This window comes from Lepeophtheirus salmonis, chromosome 14, assembly GCF_016086655.4.
Source record: "Lepeophtheirus salmonis chromosome 14, UVic_Lsal_1.4, whole genome shotgun sequence".
Lineage (NCBI taxonomy): Eukaryota > Metazoa > Arthropoda > Copepoda > Siphonostomatoida > Caligidae > Lepeophtheirus > Lepeophtheirus salmonis.
The window spans coordinates 11,167,494-11,184,297 of record NC_052144.2 but is presented as its reverse complement, the minus strand read 5'-3'; the positions used below and the strand labels follow the sequence as shown (position 1 = coordinate 11,184,297).

The 16,804-nt window shown below is 31.1% G+C and overlaps 5 protein-coding genes across 5 annotated transcripts; all 5 read left to right on the top strand.

Moving 5' to 3' along the window:
- The first annotated feature begins 23 nt into the window (after window positions 1-23).
- LOC121129581 (uncharacterized) lies at window positions 24-641 on the top strand. The gene has a single exon (XM_040725301.2). It carries the CDS (start codon window positions 51-53, stop codon window positions 534-536), a length of 486 nt encoding a protein of 161 aa, XP_040581235.1. The 5' UTR covers window positions 24-50; the 3' UTR covers window positions 537-641.
- A 1,454-nt stretch (window positions 642-2,095) lies between these two features.
- Window positions 2,096-2,713, top strand: LOC121129582 (uncharacterized). Its single transcript, XM_040725302.2, has one exon. It carries the CDS (start codon window positions 2,123-2,125, stop codon window positions 2,606-2,608), a length of 486 nt encoding a protein of 161 aa, XP_040581236.1. The 5' UTR covers window positions 2,096-2,122; the 3' UTR covers window positions 2,609-2,713.
- A 1,455-nt stretch (window positions 2,714-4,168) lies between these two features.
- On the top strand, window positions 4,169-4,786 carry LOC121129590 (uncharacterized). Its single transcript, XM_040725309.2, has one exon. It carries the CDS (start codon window positions 4,196-4,198, stop codon window positions 4,679-4,681), a length of 486 nt encoding a protein of 161 aa, XP_040581243.1. The 5' UTR covers window positions 4,169-4,195; the 3' UTR covers window positions 4,682-4,786.
- Window positions 4,787-6,242: 1,456 nt separating this feature from the next.
- Window positions 6,243-6,860, top strand: LOC121129597 (uncharacterized). The gene has a single exon (XM_040725322.2). The coding sequence runs from the start codon at window positions 6,270-6,272 to the stop codon at window positions 6,753-6,755; it is 486 nt and encodes a 161-aa protein (XP_040581256.1). The 5' UTR covers window positions 6,243-6,269; the 3' UTR covers window positions 6,756-6,860.
- Window positions 6,861-8,319: 1,459 nt separating this feature from the next.
- LOC121129584 (uncharacterized) lies at window positions 8,320-8,937 on the top strand. The gene has a single exon (XM_040725304.2). It carries the CDS (start codon window positions 8,347-8,349, stop codon window positions 8,830-8,832), a length of 486 nt encoding a protein of 161 aa, XP_040581238.1. The 5' UTR covers window positions 8,320-8,346; the 3' UTR covers window positions 8,833-8,937.
- Window positions 8,938-16,804: the final 7,867 nt, after the last annotated feature.

The window sequence follows — 16,804 nt, the reverse complement described above, 5'->3', positions numbered from 1 at the left end:
GATCATCTTCAGTTCATCATCATTTGAAGATCGTTCAGAGTTCCATCAAAATGTTTTTCAAGCTTGCTTCTACTCTTTGTCTTGCCTTTGCCGTTGCTCAAGGAGCTCCATCTGCTCCTTCCTCATATGGAGCACCCCCACCATCCTACGGAGCACCACCACCACCTCCTCCACCTCAACCTGCTTATGGAGCACCAACTGCTCCTCAACCAACCTATGCTGCTGCTGGACAAGCTGAACCTGCTGCCCCTGAACCAACTCCTCCTTATGCTTTCAACTACGCTGTTCTTGATGCTGAATCCGGAAATGACTTCAGTGCTGAGGAACAAGCTGAAGGTGGAATCGTCTCTGGTGAATACAAGGTCAAGCTTGCTGATGGAAAAATCATGACTGTGTCTTATACCGTTGAAGGAGACAGTGGATTCGTTGCTGATATTGTCACTGAACTTCCTGAAGCCTCTACTGGTGATGGTGCTGGATCGGGTTATGGTGCTCCCGCTCCTTTGGCCCAATATCTTCCCTCTTATGCCAAATAAATGATTACTCTATTTTCTTCAATTCACACATAATACATATATTGTTACTATGTACCTATAAGAAAAAACAGACAAAATATAAACATATATTTATTTAAAAACTAATACTTGCCTCATTTTCTTAAAGAGTCTACACTTATCTCCATCGTTTTCATCGATTTCATATTGATTGTTAATGATCTCCCAATATCAGATCCTACTTGAGACAAATTTCATTTATTTCTTATAATTTCATATGCACGAATACAAAGTTTTGAAATGAAATTGAGATTCTCCTCATTATTACTGGATTTTTTCACAAATATATTTTATATAATTATGAATTCATCAAACTCTTAGATAATCAGCAACGGTTTATCATGAACTTGGTATTTTTACAATTTGTCGGGAATATTGAAATTGAGAAAATGTCAAAAATAATGACCTCCTTTAATGATATGGTACATAGTAGTTTTGAATTGGAACTTCTTTTAAAAATCAAATGGTTTATGTTAGTGTTACAGAAAAGAAAGGGGTAAACCTAATTTTGTTAAATACTTTAATTATTAGAAGAAATAAATTAAAACAGTATTTAAACTTCTTTAGTAGCTAGAATAAGGACTGAAGAAGAGGGATTCAACAAGATCAAATCTCATTCTTGAAACGAATTTTTGCTTATAGACAGAAAGTATGAGTGTTGTTATAGCCAATTTTTCTATATCAATAACCCATAAATCCATTTTTTTATTGAAATATATGGCTTGCAACATAAAAACAAGCGAGAATGATTTTTTTAAATTGATTATGCATTACATTTCTGTTCTTTAAATAATTTTCTTCAATTTCTATCAACAAATCATTTAGATTCAAATTTAAACAAGCCGAAATTGATTGTCACAATCAAAGAATGAGAAATAGATAGATTTTATTATAAAGGCAAATTTGGTAGCAATACAAGTCTCTTAAATAAAACTATAATTAGAATTCTTGGGTATCTGAACATGTTTGAATACAATGCCTATAATTGACTCACTATGAAAAATTGGGATTTATATATATATGAAGTAAAAAAATATATATTGGAATTTTCTCCTTCGCTTGATTTTGGCTCAAGATTATTTTTATGTTAACGCACAACATATATGTATTTTTGAGTAATTTATGAATTTTGTAAAACAATTCAAAAAGTTGTTATATATATGAACAATATAAAATCCAGAGTTCTTGTTTTTAACCTTAAAAGAAAAACATAAAACGTCAAAACCATTATTGATCCATATCCAAAAATGGTTTATTTTCTAATTTTGCTTTATCAACAGAAGAAATTGCCCTTTCAATTGGAAATGAACTCAACTTAAGTTTTTCCTTGTTAAATCAATCGCAGAAATTCTACTACCCTTGGTATGATTATTATTTAATTCATTGTTGTACGTTTTTGTTTTGTTTTTTGGGTTAAAATTGCCTTAAAATGAGCGCTCGAACAAAACGGGTCAAACAAGTAGTAAAGAAGAAGCGTCACAAATTTTCATGTAGCAAGGAATGGATATAAAAAGACAAGATCATCTTCAGTTCATCATCATTTGAAGATCGTTCAGAGTTCCATCAAAATGTTTTTCAAGCTTGCTTCTACTCTTTGTCTTGCCTTTGCCGTTGCTCAAGGAGCTCCATCTGCTCCTTCCTCATATGGAGCACCCCCACCATCCTACGGAGCACCACCACCACCTCCTCCACCTCAACCTGCTTATGGAGCACCAACTGCTCCTCAACCAACCTATGCTGCTGCTGGACAAGCTGAACCTGCTGCCCCTGAACCAACTCCTCCTTATGCTTTCAACTACGCTGTTCTTGATGCTGAATCCGGAAATGACTTCAGTGCTGAGGAACAAGCTGAAGGTGGAATCGTCTCTGGTGAATACAAGGTCAAGCTTGCTGATGGAAAAATCATGACTGTGTCTTATACCGTTGAAGGAGACAGTGGATTCGTTGCTGATATTGTCACTGAACTTCCTGAAGCCTCTACTGGTGATGGTGCTGGATCGGGTTATGGTGCTCCCGCTCCTTTGGCCCAATATCTTCCCTCTTATGCCAAATAAATGATTACTCTATTTTCTTCAATTCACACATAATACATATATTGTTACTATGTACCTATAAGAAAAAACAGACAAAATATAAACATATATTTATTTAAAAACTAATACTTGCCTCATTTTCTTAAAGAGTCTACACTTATCTCCATCGTTTTCATCGATTTCATATTGATTGTTAATGATCTCCCAATATCAGATCCTACTTGAGACAAATTTCATTTATTTCTTATAATTTCATATGCACGAATACAAAGTTTTGAAATGAAATTTAGATTCTCCTCATTATTACTGGATTTTTTCACAAATATATTTTATATAATTATGAATTCATCAAACTCTTAGATAATCAGCAACGGTTTATCATGAACTTGGTATTTTTACAATTTGTCGGGAATATTGAAATTGAGAAAATGTCAAAAATAATGACCTCCTTTAATGATATGGTACATAGTAGTTTTGAATTGGAACTTCTTTTAAAAATCAAATGGTTTATGTTAGTGTTACAGAAAAGAAAGGGGTAAACCTAATTTTGTTAAATACTTTAATTATTAGAAGAAATAAATTAAAACAGTATTTAAACTTCTTTAGTAGCTAGAATAAGGACTGAAGAAGAGGGATTCAACAAGATCAAATCTCATTCTTGAAACGAATTTTTGCTTATAGACAGAAAGTATGAGTGTTGTTATAGCCAATTTTTCTATATCAATAACCCATAATCCATTTTTTTATTGAAATATATGGCTTGCAACATAAAAACAAGCGAGAATGATTTTTTTTAAAAATTGATTATGCATTACATTTCTGTTCTTTAAATAATTTTCTTCAATTTCTATCAACAAATCATTTAGATTCAAATTTAAACAAGCCGAAATTGATTGTCACAATCAAAGAATGAGAAATAGATAGATTTTATTATAAAGGCAAATTTGGTAGCAATACAAGTCTCTTAAATAAAACTATAATTAGAATTCTTGGGTATCTGAACATGTTTGAATACAATGCCTATAATTGACTCACTATGAAAAATTGGGATTTATATATATATGAAGTAAAAAAATATATATTGGAATTTTCTCCTTCGCTTGATTTTGGCTCAAGATTATTTTTATGTTAACGCACAACATATATGTATTTTTGAGTAATTTATGAATTTTGTAAAACAATTCAAAAAGTTGTTATATATATGAACAATATAAAATCCAGAGTTCTTGTTTTTAACCTTAAAAGAAAAACATAAAACGTCAAAACCATTATTGATCCATATCCAAAAATGGTTTATTTTCTAATTTTGCTTTATCAACAGAAGAAATTGCCCTTTCAATTGGAAATGAACTCAACTTAAGTTTTTCCTTGTTAAATCAATCGCAGAAATTCTACTACCCTTGGTATGATTATTATTTAATTCATTGTTGTACGTTTTTGTTTTGTTTTTGGGTTAAAATTGCCTTAAAATGAGCGCTCGAACAAAACGGGTCAAACAAGTAGTAAAGAAGAAGCGTCACAAATTTTCATGTAGCAAGGAATGGATATAAAAAGACAAGATCATCTTCAGTTCATCATCATTTGAAGATCGTTCAGAGTTCCATCAAAATGTTTTTCAAGCTTGCTTCTACTCTTTGTCTTGCCTTTGCCGTTGCTCAAGGAGCTCCATCTGCTCCTTCCTCATATGGAGCACCCCCACCATCCTACGGAGCACCACCACCACCTCCTCCACCTCAACCTGCTTATGGAGCACCAACTGCTCCTCAACCAACCTATGCTGCTGCTGGACAAGCTGAACCTGCTGCCCCTGAACCAACTCCTCCTTATGCTTTCAACTACGCTGTTCTTGATGCTGAATCCGGAAATGACTTCAGTGCTGAGGAACAAGCTGAAGGTGGAATCGTCTCTGGTGAATACAAGGTCAAGCTTGCTGATGGAAAAATCATGACTGTGTCTTATACCGTTGAAGGAGACAGTGGATTCGTTGCTGATATTGTCACTGAACTTCCTGAAGCCTCTACTGGTGATGGTGCTGGATCGGGTTATGGTGCTCCCGCTCCTTTGGCCCAATATCTTCCCTCTTATGCCAAATAAATGATTACTCTATTTTCTTCAATTCACACATAATACATATATTGTTACTATGTACCTATAAGAAAAAACAGACAAAATATAAACATATATTTATTTAAAAACTAATACTTGCCTCATTTTCTTAAAGAGTCTACACTTATCTCCATCGTTTTCATCGATTTCATATTGATTGTTAATGATCTCCCAATATCAGATCCTACTTGAGACAAATTTCATTTATTTCTTATAATTTCATATGCACGAATACAAAGTTTTGAAATGAAATTTAGATTCTCCTCATTATTACTGGATTTTTTCACAAATATATTTTATATAATTATGAATTCATCAAACTCTTAGATAATCAGCAACGGTTTATCATGAACTTGGTATTTTTACAATTTGTCGGGAATATTGAAATTGAGAAAATGTCAAAAATAATGACCTCCTTTAATGATATGGTACATAGTAGTTTTGAATTGGAACTTCTTTTAAAAATCAAATGGTTTATGTTAGTGTTACAGAAAAGAAAGGGGTAAACCTAATTTTGTTAAATACTTTAATTATTAGAAGAAATAAATTAAAACAGTATTTAAACTTCTTTAGTAGCTAGAATAAGGACTGAAGAAGAGGGATTCAACAAGATCAAATCTCATTCTTGAAACGAATTTTTGCTTATAGACAGAAAGTATGAGTGTTGTTATAGCCAATTTTTCTATATCAATAACCCATAAATCCATTTTTTTATTGAAATATATGGCTTGCAACATAAAAACAAGCGAGAATGATTTTTTTAAAATTGATTATGCATTACATTTCTGTTCTTTAAATAATTTTCTTCAATTTCTATCAACAAATCATTTAGATTCAAATTTAAACAAGCCGAAATTGATTGTCACAATCAAAGAATGAGAAATAGATAGATTTTATTATAAAGGCAAATTTGGTAGCAATACAAGTCTCTTAAATAAAACTATAATTAGAATTCTTGGGTATCTGAACATGTTTGAATACAATGCCTATAATTGACTCACTATGAAAAATTGGGATTTATATATATATGAAGTAAAAAAAAATATATATTGGAATTTTCTCCTTCGCTTGATTTTGGCTCAAGATTATTTTTATGTTAACGCACAACATATATGTATTTTTGAGTAATTTATGAATTTTGTAAAACAATTCAAAAAGTTGTTATATATATGAACAATATAAAATCCAGAGTTCTTGTTTTTAACCTTAAAAGAAAAACATAAAACGTCAAAACCATTATTGATCCATATCCAAAAATGGTTTATTTTCTAATTTTGCTTTATCAACAGAAGAAATTGCCCTTTCAATTGGAAATGAACTCAACTTAAGTTTTTCCTTGTTAAATCAATCGCAGAAATTCTACTACCCTTGGTATGATTATTATTTAATTCATTGTTGTACGTTTTTGTTTTGTTTTTGGGTTAAAATTGCCTTAAAATGAGCGCTCGAACAAAACGGGTCAAACAAGTAGTAAAGAAGAAGCGTCACAAATTTTCATGTAGCAAGGAATGGATATAAAAAGACAAGATCATCTTCAGTTCATCATCATTTGAAGATCGTTCAGAGTTCCATCAAAATGTTTTTCAAGCTTGCTTCTACTCTTTGTCTTGCCTTTGCCGTTGCTCAAGGAGCTCCATCTGCTCCTTCCTCATATGGAGCACCCCCACCATCCTACGGAGCACCACCACCACCTCCTCCACCTCAACCTGCTTATGGAGCACCAACTGCTCCTCAACCAACCTATGCTGCTGCTGGACAAGCTGAACCTGCTGCCCCTGAACCAACTCCTCCTTATGCTTTCAACTACGCTGTTCTTGATGCTGAATCCGGAAATGACTTCAGTGCTGAGGAACAAGCTGAAGGTGGAATCGTCTCTGGTGAATACAAGGTCAAGCTTGCTGATGGAAAAATCATGACTGTGTCTTATACCGTTGAAGGAGACAGTGGATTCGTTGCTGATATTGTCACTGAACTTCCTGAAGCCTCTACTGGTGATGGTGCTGGATCGGGTTATGGTGCTCCCGCTCCTTTGGCCCAATATCTTCCCTCTTATGCCAAATAAATGATTACTCTATTTTCTTCAATTCACACATAATACATATATTGTTACTATGTACCTATAAGAAAAAACAGACAAAATATAAACATATATTTATTTAAAAACTAATACTTGCCTCATTTTCTTAAAGAGTCTACACTTATCTCCATCGTTTTCATCGATTTCATATTGATTGTTAATGATCTCCCAATATCAGATCCTACTTGAGACAAATTTCATTTATTTCTTATAATTTCATATGCACGAATACAAAGTTTTGAAATGAAATTTAGATTCTCCTCATTATTACTGGATTTTTTCACAAATATATTTTATATAATTATGAATTCATCAAACTCTTAGATAATCAGCAACGGTTTATCATGAACTTGGTATTTTTACAATTTGTCGGGAATATTGAAATTGAGAAAATGTCAAAAATAATGACCTCCTTTAATGATATGGTACATAGTAGTTTTGAATTGGAACTTCTTTTAAAAATCAAATGGTTTATGTTAGTGTTACAGAAAAGAAAGGGGTAAACCTAATTTTGTTAAATACTTTAATTATTAGAAGAAATAAATTAAAACAGTATTTAAACTTCTTTAGTAGCTAGAATAAGGACTGAAGAAGAGGGATTCAACAAGATCAAATCTCATTCTTGAAACGAATTTTTGCTTATAGACAGAAAGTATGAGTGTTGTTATAGCCAATTTTTCTATATCAATAACCCATAAATCCATTTTTTTTTATTGAAATATATGGCTTGCAACATAAAAACAAGCGAGAATGATTTTTTTTTTTAAATTGATTATGCATTACATTTCTGTTCTTTAAATAATTTTCTTCAATTTCTATCAACAAATCATTTAGATTCAAATTTAAACAAGCCGAAATTGATTGTCACAATCAAAGAATGAGAAATAGATAGATTTTATTATAAAGGCAAATTTGGTAGCAATACAAGTCTCTTAAATAAAACTATAATTAGAATTCTTGGGTATCTGAACATGTTTGAATACAATGCCTATAATTGACTCACTATGAAAAATTGGGATTTATATATATATGAAGTAAAAAAATATATATTGGAATTTTCTCCTTCGCTTGATTTTGGCTCAAGATTATTTTTATGTTAACGCACAACATATATGTATTTTTGAGTAATTTATGAATTTTGTAAAACAATTCAAAAAGTTGTTATATATATGAACAATATAAAATCCAGAGTTCTTGTTTTTAACCTTAAAAGAAAAACATAAAACGTCAAAACCATTATTGATCCATATCCAAAAATGGTTTATTTTCTAATTTTGCTTTATCAACAGAAGAAATTGCCCTTTCAATTGGAAATGAACTCAACTTAAGTTTTTCCTTGTTAAATCAATCGCAGAAATTCTACTACCCTTGGTATGATTATTATTTAATTCATTGTTGTACGTTTTTGTTTTGTTTTTGGGTTAAAATTGCCTTAAAATGAGCGCTCGAACAAAACGGGTCAAACAAGTAGTAAAGAAGAAGCGTCACAAATTTTCATGTAGCAAGGAATGGATATAAAAAGACAAGATCATCTTCAGTTCATCATCATTTGAAGATCGTTCAGAGTTCCATCAAAATGTTTTTCAAGCTTGCTTCTACTCTTTGTCTTGCCTTTGCCGTTGCTCAAGGAGCTCCATCTGCTCCTTCCTCATATGGAGCACCCCCACCATCCTACGGAGCACCACCACCACCTCCTCCACCTCAACCTGCTTATGGAGCACCAACTGCTCCTCAACCAACCTATGCTGCTGCTGGACAAGCTGAACCTGCTGCCCCTGAACCAACTCCTCCTTATGCTTTCAACTACGCTGTTCTTGATGCTGAATCCGGAAATGACTTCAGTGCTGAGGAACAAGCTGAAGGTGGAATCGTCTCTGGTGAATACAAGGTCAAGCTTGCTGATGGAAAAATCATGACTGTGTCTTATACCGTTGAAGGAGACAGTGGATTCGTTGCTGATATTGTCACTGAACTTCCTGAAGCCTCTACTGGTGATGGTGCTGGATCGGGTTATGGTGCTCCCGCTCCTTTGGCCCAATATCTTCCCTCTTATGCCAAATAAATGATTACTCTATTTTCTTCAATTCACACATAATACATATATTGTTACTATGTACCTATAAGAAAAAACAGACAAAATATAAACATATATTTATTTAAAAACTAATACTTGCCTCATTTTCTTAAAGAGTCTACACTTATCTCCATCGTTTTCATCGATTTCATATTGATTGTTAATGATCTCCCAATATCAGATCCTACTTGAGACAAATTTCATTTATTTCTTATAATTTCATATGCACGAATACAAAGTTTTGAAATGAAATTTAGATTCTCCTCATTATTACTGGATTTTTTCACAAATATATTTTATATAATTATGAATTCATCAAACTCTTAGATAATCAGCAACGGTTTATCATGAACTTGGTATTTTTACAATTTGTCGGGAATATTGAAATTGAGAAAATGTCAAAAATAATGACCTCCTTTAATGATATGGTACATAGTAGTTTTGAATTGGAACTTCTTTTAAAAATCAAATGGTTTATGTTAGTGTTACAGAAAAGAAAGGGGTAAACCTAATTTTGTTAAATACTTTAATTATTAGAAGAAATAAATTAAAACAGTATTTAAACTTCTTTAGTAGCTAGAATAAGGACTGAAGAAGAGGGATTCAACAAGATCAAATCTCATTCTTGAAACGAATTTTTGCTTATAGACAGAAAGTATGAGTGTTGTTATAGCCAATTTTTCTATATCAATAACCCATAAATCCATTTTTTTATTGAAATATATGGCTTGCAACATAAAAACAAGCGAGAATGATTTTTTTTAAAATTGATTATGCATTACATTTCTGTTCTTTAAATAATTTTCTTCAATTTCTATCAACAAATCATTTAGATTCAAATTTAAACAAGCCGAAATTGATTGTCACAATCAAAGAATGAGAAATAGATAGATTTTATTATAAAGGCAAATTTGGTAGCAATACAAGTCTCTTAAATAAAACTATAATTAGAATTCTTGGGTATCTGAACATGTTTGAATACAATGCCTATAATTGACTCACTATGAAAAATTGGGATTTATATATATATGAAAAAAAAAATATATATTGGAATTTTCTCCTTGCTTGATTTTGGCTCAAGATTATTTTTATGTTAACGCACAACATATATGTATTTTTGAGTAATTTATGAATTTTGTAAAACAATTCAAAAAGTTGTTATATATATGAACAATATAATTCCAGAGTTCTTGATTTTTAACGGGTTAAAAGAAAAACATCTCAAAACCATTATTGATCCATATCCAAAAATGGTTTATTTTCTAATTTTCTTTATCAACAGAAGAAATTGCCCTTTCAATTGGAAATGAACTCAAATTAAAGTTTTTCCTTGTTCTAGAAATTTATTTCTTATGATTATTATTTAATTCATTGTTGTACGAATATTGATTATTAATGGTCAAGAGAGACAGTGGATTCGTTGCTGAATATCAGTCACTGGAACGATTTATGATTGAAACTTTCAATCAGATTCGTTATGCCTTAGTATGTTGGTTCATTGATGACGTAATAAATAAACTGGCTAATATATTTTAGAAGCCCAATACAGGTTTTTATACGAATCAGATTTAATTTTTTTTCGAAGATTTAAATTAATTATAGATAACAAATAATTATAAACAATTGGGGTACTGACACGCGTAAAATATATAGTCTTTTTATGGTAAGTGATGTTTTGGTTATGATAATTAATCAAGCTATCTCTGTTAATCATTGCATTCTAATTTTTTTCTTTAGGAGGAATACTCCAAAATTTCCTGGGTATGGGATATTCTAAGACAAAATAACTCGAATTTTATAGTATTTACAAACGAAGAAAATTTCAAATTTTATAGTTTTTACAAACGAAGAAAATTTTGAAAATACAATATATAGGAAGACAAACTTAATTCGTTTTTTTTTTGTGTTTACAGCAGAATTGTCTTTCTTACGAAATTATCTATAATCAGACAGGGAGTTCTTAAAGATCGACTTCATAAACAACTATGTTTTCTATTCTAAGAATATAAAGTGAAAATAGTCATCATTCACGAAAGCAATGTTTTTATTTATTTATTGATTTCTGCATCAATGATTAAGGAAACTCTTTTAAGTAACGTCCATTTAAATATAATTTTTTTTCATTTGAACTACCTGTTAGAATTTCCACTAGTATACATTGAGATCGAGATTACTGTTAATATTCAGAAGGACATGTTCTTTGTGATAATAAATTCAAAGAAGATCTTTTGATATGACCAGCATGTTTTTCATATGTCTTCCCATTATTATCAAAAGAAAACTATTATTATTGACCAAATTAATACACAGTAATTAACGTTACTTTTTCATTAGTTATGTAAATATAACTTGTCTATATCCTTATAATGAATATGAGAGTAAATTCATTATGAAATAAGAATCACGACACGTTTATTAATTATTATCTATATATATATATATATTATTGAATTCCTTGGAAAATATTATAAATATAACTTGATGGGTTTTATGAAAAATTATTTCAAAGCTATCCATTACAAAAATACATTTCTATAAATTAAGTTTCATTATATACGAGCTTTAGCCTTCTAAGATCAAATATGAAATTGACAAATTTTAAAAGAAATTAAATAAAAAGGAAGTAATGAGCGTATATGTACTAATAACAATATAAATACGATAACTTATTTATTAGGTACACCGATATATAATAAATATATTTTTTTGAGTCTTATCTGATAATTATCTTCGCATTTACATATTTAACATTATATAAAAATTCGTACTGTCGTCTTCAATCTCAGTGATACTGGTCTTAAGCTTGATAAATTTTTGACATAAACATAAATTCATAGCCTTAAATTTCCTGGGAATGTCATGTGTATAAAAATAAGTCCAATTTGACAATAACAATTTATTATAGTGTTATAGTATTAGTCTGACGACTAGATATCCTCCTCATCCACTATTCCCAAATATTTTCTAAGTTTTATTCTTCCAAACTGGGTTTTTTATTTGATTATTCTTGCTCTATATCGATTTCATTACTCATAAGTTCTCGTAAGAGTATTCAACGATTCCATAGGAGACCTGGGGCGTTTGATGCATTAATGAGTCGAGGATCTACGAGATTAAAAGTCTTTATCATGGACTTTTATTTTAAAGTCCATTTCCACAATGAAAGTTAAGGAGTGAAGCAAATACTTCCTCCAAGAGGACGTGATCCATCAAGTTAAAAGTAAGAGGCATGCTCCTAGAATATTCAACTGAAACGATATGAATTTATTGTAACAATGAGTAGATGCAAATCAATATGTCCGAATGTTCCGTCGAAATCCTAATAAAATGAACCGATAAACTAGAACTATCAATCAAAAGAATTCAAACTCTTCCCTCTGATGGTCATAACGTATCTTATAATTCCCATTCCTAGTTACTGAAGAAAAAGTAAAGATAGAAATCCCTCGTGAATTAATTTCCTTCAGTAATATAATTTATCCCTACGAGTGGCAGCACTGCAAGGAATACACCTATGTACTAGATTTATTAAAAGAAATAAATTAGAGTAGTATTAAAACTATGTAGTATGTATTCATGTATTAATTCTCCTCGTAATATATTCATGTTATAATGTATGTATTGTAGGTGCCTTTTATATGATTCTATAAACAATAGACAAATGTTTGTTTAAATCTCTTCCTATTAATTGTCGAATAAATCCTTTAGGGTATTAAAAAGTGTCCTTACTTGACAAATCCAGGCTTGCAATTCTAAAGTTCATTCAATGGGATAAGCACATAAATCGTCCAAAGTCAAAACCTCACACTTAGAATATCTTTTAACTAAGATTGACGGCACCAAATCACAGATCAAAACATATGTTACTCTTAGCCTACTAGATAAATTAGTAATTTCTAGCAATCCCTTATTAGTTATGAATCTAAATATTATCCCTCAGAATTTTCCAGAGCCTTTCATCCACGAAAATTCCCATCAAAAAACCAATAAGTATGTATCTTCTCGTTCATATTTATTATGTACATATGCATTTGCTTCTCAAGAAGATTTTTCTTTTTTGGAAGAGTCATTAACTGTCCGAAGCATATATGAACGTGGATCTTGCACTGTTGTGGACTGCTGGTATCAGAGGCAGGTTAAATTTTTTCATCGCTGCTTTCCTGAGTATCAAATAACACTTCTAATATCCAAAATACAACCCAGTCCTCAGATTGTACAGGCTAAATGCTAAAAAAATGATATTTAAGGCTCGCCATGGCCCGAGGGTCCATCTATGGGTTCGGCCGTGATTGATGGACTTACAGACAAATACACACAGAGATATTCACATGAAGTATATAGACTAGATTAGGTTTGCCCGGACATTAAGAAATTAATATTTAACTCTGAAAACTTCTGCTTAATATAAAAGAAAAAATAAAGAATTTTTCTAGCTGAGTGTATTAATTTATCTTTGCACACTTTTTTTGAAAGAAGATAGAGTAGGTTTATCCGGCGTTGCCCGGGACATTAAGAAATTAAAATTAACTCTGAACTCGCCTGCTTCATAAATCATATAAAAGAATTATTCTGGCTACATATTGCTATTAGTGTTGGGTTTCGGTCTGAAAATGCTAGACCGGTCTGAGACAGGTAATATACTTTTTGTTGGACGGAATTAGTTTGTTCCAACAAAAAAGCTCGGTCTGGACCGGTCTCATATAAAAATTTGGTTTAGTTCGGTCCCAAAAAAATCGGTCTACACCATTTTTTACAGATAAATTGTTTATAACATGACCTCATATGTTTTTTCAAGTACCATGACGTTATACGAAGTTTAAACAGAGATGTCTCGGATAAATTTTGACACCGCGTCTCTTATTTGTATTCATTATTTGTTCTAGAACTTATATTGTACTTTTGAGATTTTTTTTGAAAAAAATGAATGACAGTTGATAAAGAGAAAAAAAGAGTCTCTAATATTATATAAGACCGGAAAAAATCGATCAACCGTCTGAGACCGCGGTCTGGTCCGAAAAATCGGTCCAAATAAGTCTAAAAATAATTAATTATGAAAATATTCGGTGCTGGACCGAGTCTCAACACTAGTTGCTATGTATCCTTGCACACGTTTTTAAGGGATTATAAGGTTTAGGAAGAAAAAATATTCCGTTTGAACTGTTTGCTCAAGATTTATATTATTTTCATAAATCGTTTCTCTTAATTCTCTCTTCTTTTTTCCTTCTCTAAACCTAATAATCCCTTAAAAACGGTTGCTAAGATACAAATTAACATGCTGCGAGAATAATTCTTAAAATTTTATGTTCTTTATTTTAAATGAAATAATCATTTGTTAATAAAAAATGTGTTAGAAAAGTGCTATTAGAGGCCGCCATAACTTTGAAAACCAAAAAATTGTATCATAAAAAATAAAGACTGTTAACAGTTTAAGAATTATTCTCGCTGCATGCTGGTGTTAGTTTGTATATAAGCAACCTTTTTTATAAAGAGATAATTAGGTTTTCCGCGTGTTGCCCACGATATTAAAAAATTAAAATTAATTATGAATTCTTTTGCTTCATATAAAACAAAAATAACGACCGTAAAATTTTAAGAATTATTATCGCTACCTGTTTTGCACACTCTTTAATAAGGGAGATAAGAGTAGATTTGCCGGACGTTCACTAGGATATTTCATATTTATAAATTAAGAACGTAAAATTTTAAGAATGATTATCAAACTAATTATGAGGCTTAACGGGATTATTGTTCACGACAGGGAGCTCTGTTGCATAATTTTGTTGACTTTTTTTTAAAGAAATATTTAAAAAAAAAATTACATTAGTTTTCTCATCAAGTTGTAACTGACATAGCGAAAACAAAACAAAAAGTTCATTAATTTGGATGGGGGAGGGGCTACAGCCCCTCTACCTCACCATCTCCAGACGCAACTGACTTCATACTGTTTAGTATGTGACAATACTTGGATAAAGAGATAATTAGATTGTATCCTCTTTGTCAATGTTTTGTCTGATGAGGTTACTTGAGACAAACTCTACAAAGAGGATCTAAAATGACCTAGAAAATTAAAGAAAGAGATCGTGGAGGTATAAAATGAACTGATATATACTCTATACACACGAATATTACACAATTCTGACATTCATAATATTTTCTGGGTATTGTTACTAAGAAATACAGAGTAAGTACTTTATGACACATAAATAAAACATATGTTAAACGATGACAAGAAGTTAAAGAAGAAGAGAGAAAAAGCTAAAGGTTAACTTGTAAATATCATAGAATTCTAGATATGGAAGTCTCACGCTTTTAATTTTTTCTTTTTTTCGTTACTGGCTGTGCTTTATTTTTTTATTTAGTTTATTTTATTTTTCTTATACGTAGCAACAATTAAATTTGATATTATTCCTCATTTCATAATTTGGATTGAATCCTTGGTTATTAACTCTATTCTAATAATCGTAAAGTCAATATTGTTGAAACTGGAATTGAAGGAAGCTAGTAAGAAAATTGATGTAATTTGATTAAACTGACTACATAATTACTTTTTTGAATGATTATTATTACGTAATGATAATATTTAATAGGAAAGACAATGATTTGGTCGTAGCTATATAGTTTATGTACCTAATGAATTTTGAAATTATTTTTCAGATCTTTTTTCCTAACGCCAGCCTGCTGTTGTGTACCAAATCCTCGCAGTGGATGTAAAAATGCACCAAAGGACCCTACTGTGTCTTTACACTCGTTCCCTCATGATGAATGATTTATAAGTGCCTGGCTAAGAGTTATTCCTAGGCAAGCTGGTGGAGTCTAGGTATCTTCTAAGAATTTACGAGTTTGCTTTCTTCATTTTGAAGGTTATGATTTTGTTACAGAAAGTCAAGATAAGCTCCGGAAGAGTCGAGAAAAAAACAACAGTTAAAATCGGTGGATGTCATTTCATGTAATGGAGGAATCCTTTATTGTGTACCCTTTACATCAAGGTCTGTGATAGTGACTTCTGACCTCGTAAATAATTGCATCTATGCTCAAGAATACAAAAATACCTCCAGATCTTCTACAGAATCATTTGACAAATATAAACTATATATTTCAATAAAACGACAGAATAATCGACTGACAGATCCAGTGAGGAACAGAGATAGTTTTCTTCCACCATCCACTGCTCCTTCATTGAAGTTCTTGAGTACTTTTATTTTACGTCCACTTTGCTTCGTCTCCTACTCTAAGAACTCTATTTAATTGATAAGTGTTCTTAATATATATAACGCAGAAATAACTCATCTCAATCACATTGAAATCAATTCAATTTATAAGGTGGAGTTTGAGATGTATAGTCTCTATGGATAATTATATAACCCGGGACACTTTAAGCCTCGTTCCTAATTAGTGATTTCATTAAAATTTGTGAGTCTCTGTTGTGATTGGAAAATAAGTGGAAGATGATTATGGACTTGCCTCTCTTTTCTCAATAGTTTTGTCTGGAATTCATATTCTATTCTACTATTGCATATACATATCTTGTATCAAATCATCTTATATTAATATTATTGAAGTGAAGAGTTATACAAAGAAAAATAGAACGGAAAATAAAGTGAGGAACAAAGAAATTTATCATTCTCCACCTACAAATCCTTCATTGTAACTCTTGTGTTCAATCTTCCTATAGTCAACTTAGCTTCAACTCCTACTTTAATTAAATAATTTCCTTAATAAGAGTCATTTAGTGTCCTTACTGCATATAACGCACGAATCACCACTAAATAATCTTCCATCACAAATATCAATTCCATTTATAAGTTATAATTCGGGATGTACTGCAAATATGGACAATTATATATCTTCAACTCTTCAAGCCTCACTTCTTATTTCATAAATAGTCGTATTTGGCCTTTGGAAAACTAGTCTAAGATTATTATAAACTCTCAAAGATAATACATTTTCTACTTATGTTAGT

What these genes read in the sequence shown, in the direction of transcription:
- LOC121129581 (XM_040725301.2), top strand. Translation starts at nt 51, where the DNA reads ATGTTTTTCAAGCTTGCTTCTACTCTTTGTCTTGCCTTTGCCGTTGCT.
- LOC121129582 (XM_040725302.2), top strand. Translation starts at nt 2,123, where the DNA reads ATGTTTTTCAAGCTTGCTTCTACTCTTTGTCTTGCCTTTGCCGTTGCT.
- LOC121129590 (XM_040725309.2), top strand. Translation starts at nt 4,196, where the DNA reads ATGTTTTTCAAGCTTGCTTCTACTCTTTGTCTTGCCTTTGCCGTTGCT.
- LOC121129597 (XM_040725322.2), top strand. Translation starts at nt 6,270, where the DNA reads ATGTTTTTCAAGCTTGCTTCTACTCTTTGTCTTGCCTTTGCCGTTGCT.
- LOC121129584 (XM_040725304.2), top strand. Translation starts at nt 8,347, where the DNA reads ATGTTTTTCAAGCTTGCTTCTACTCTTTGTCTTGCCTTTGCCGTTGCT.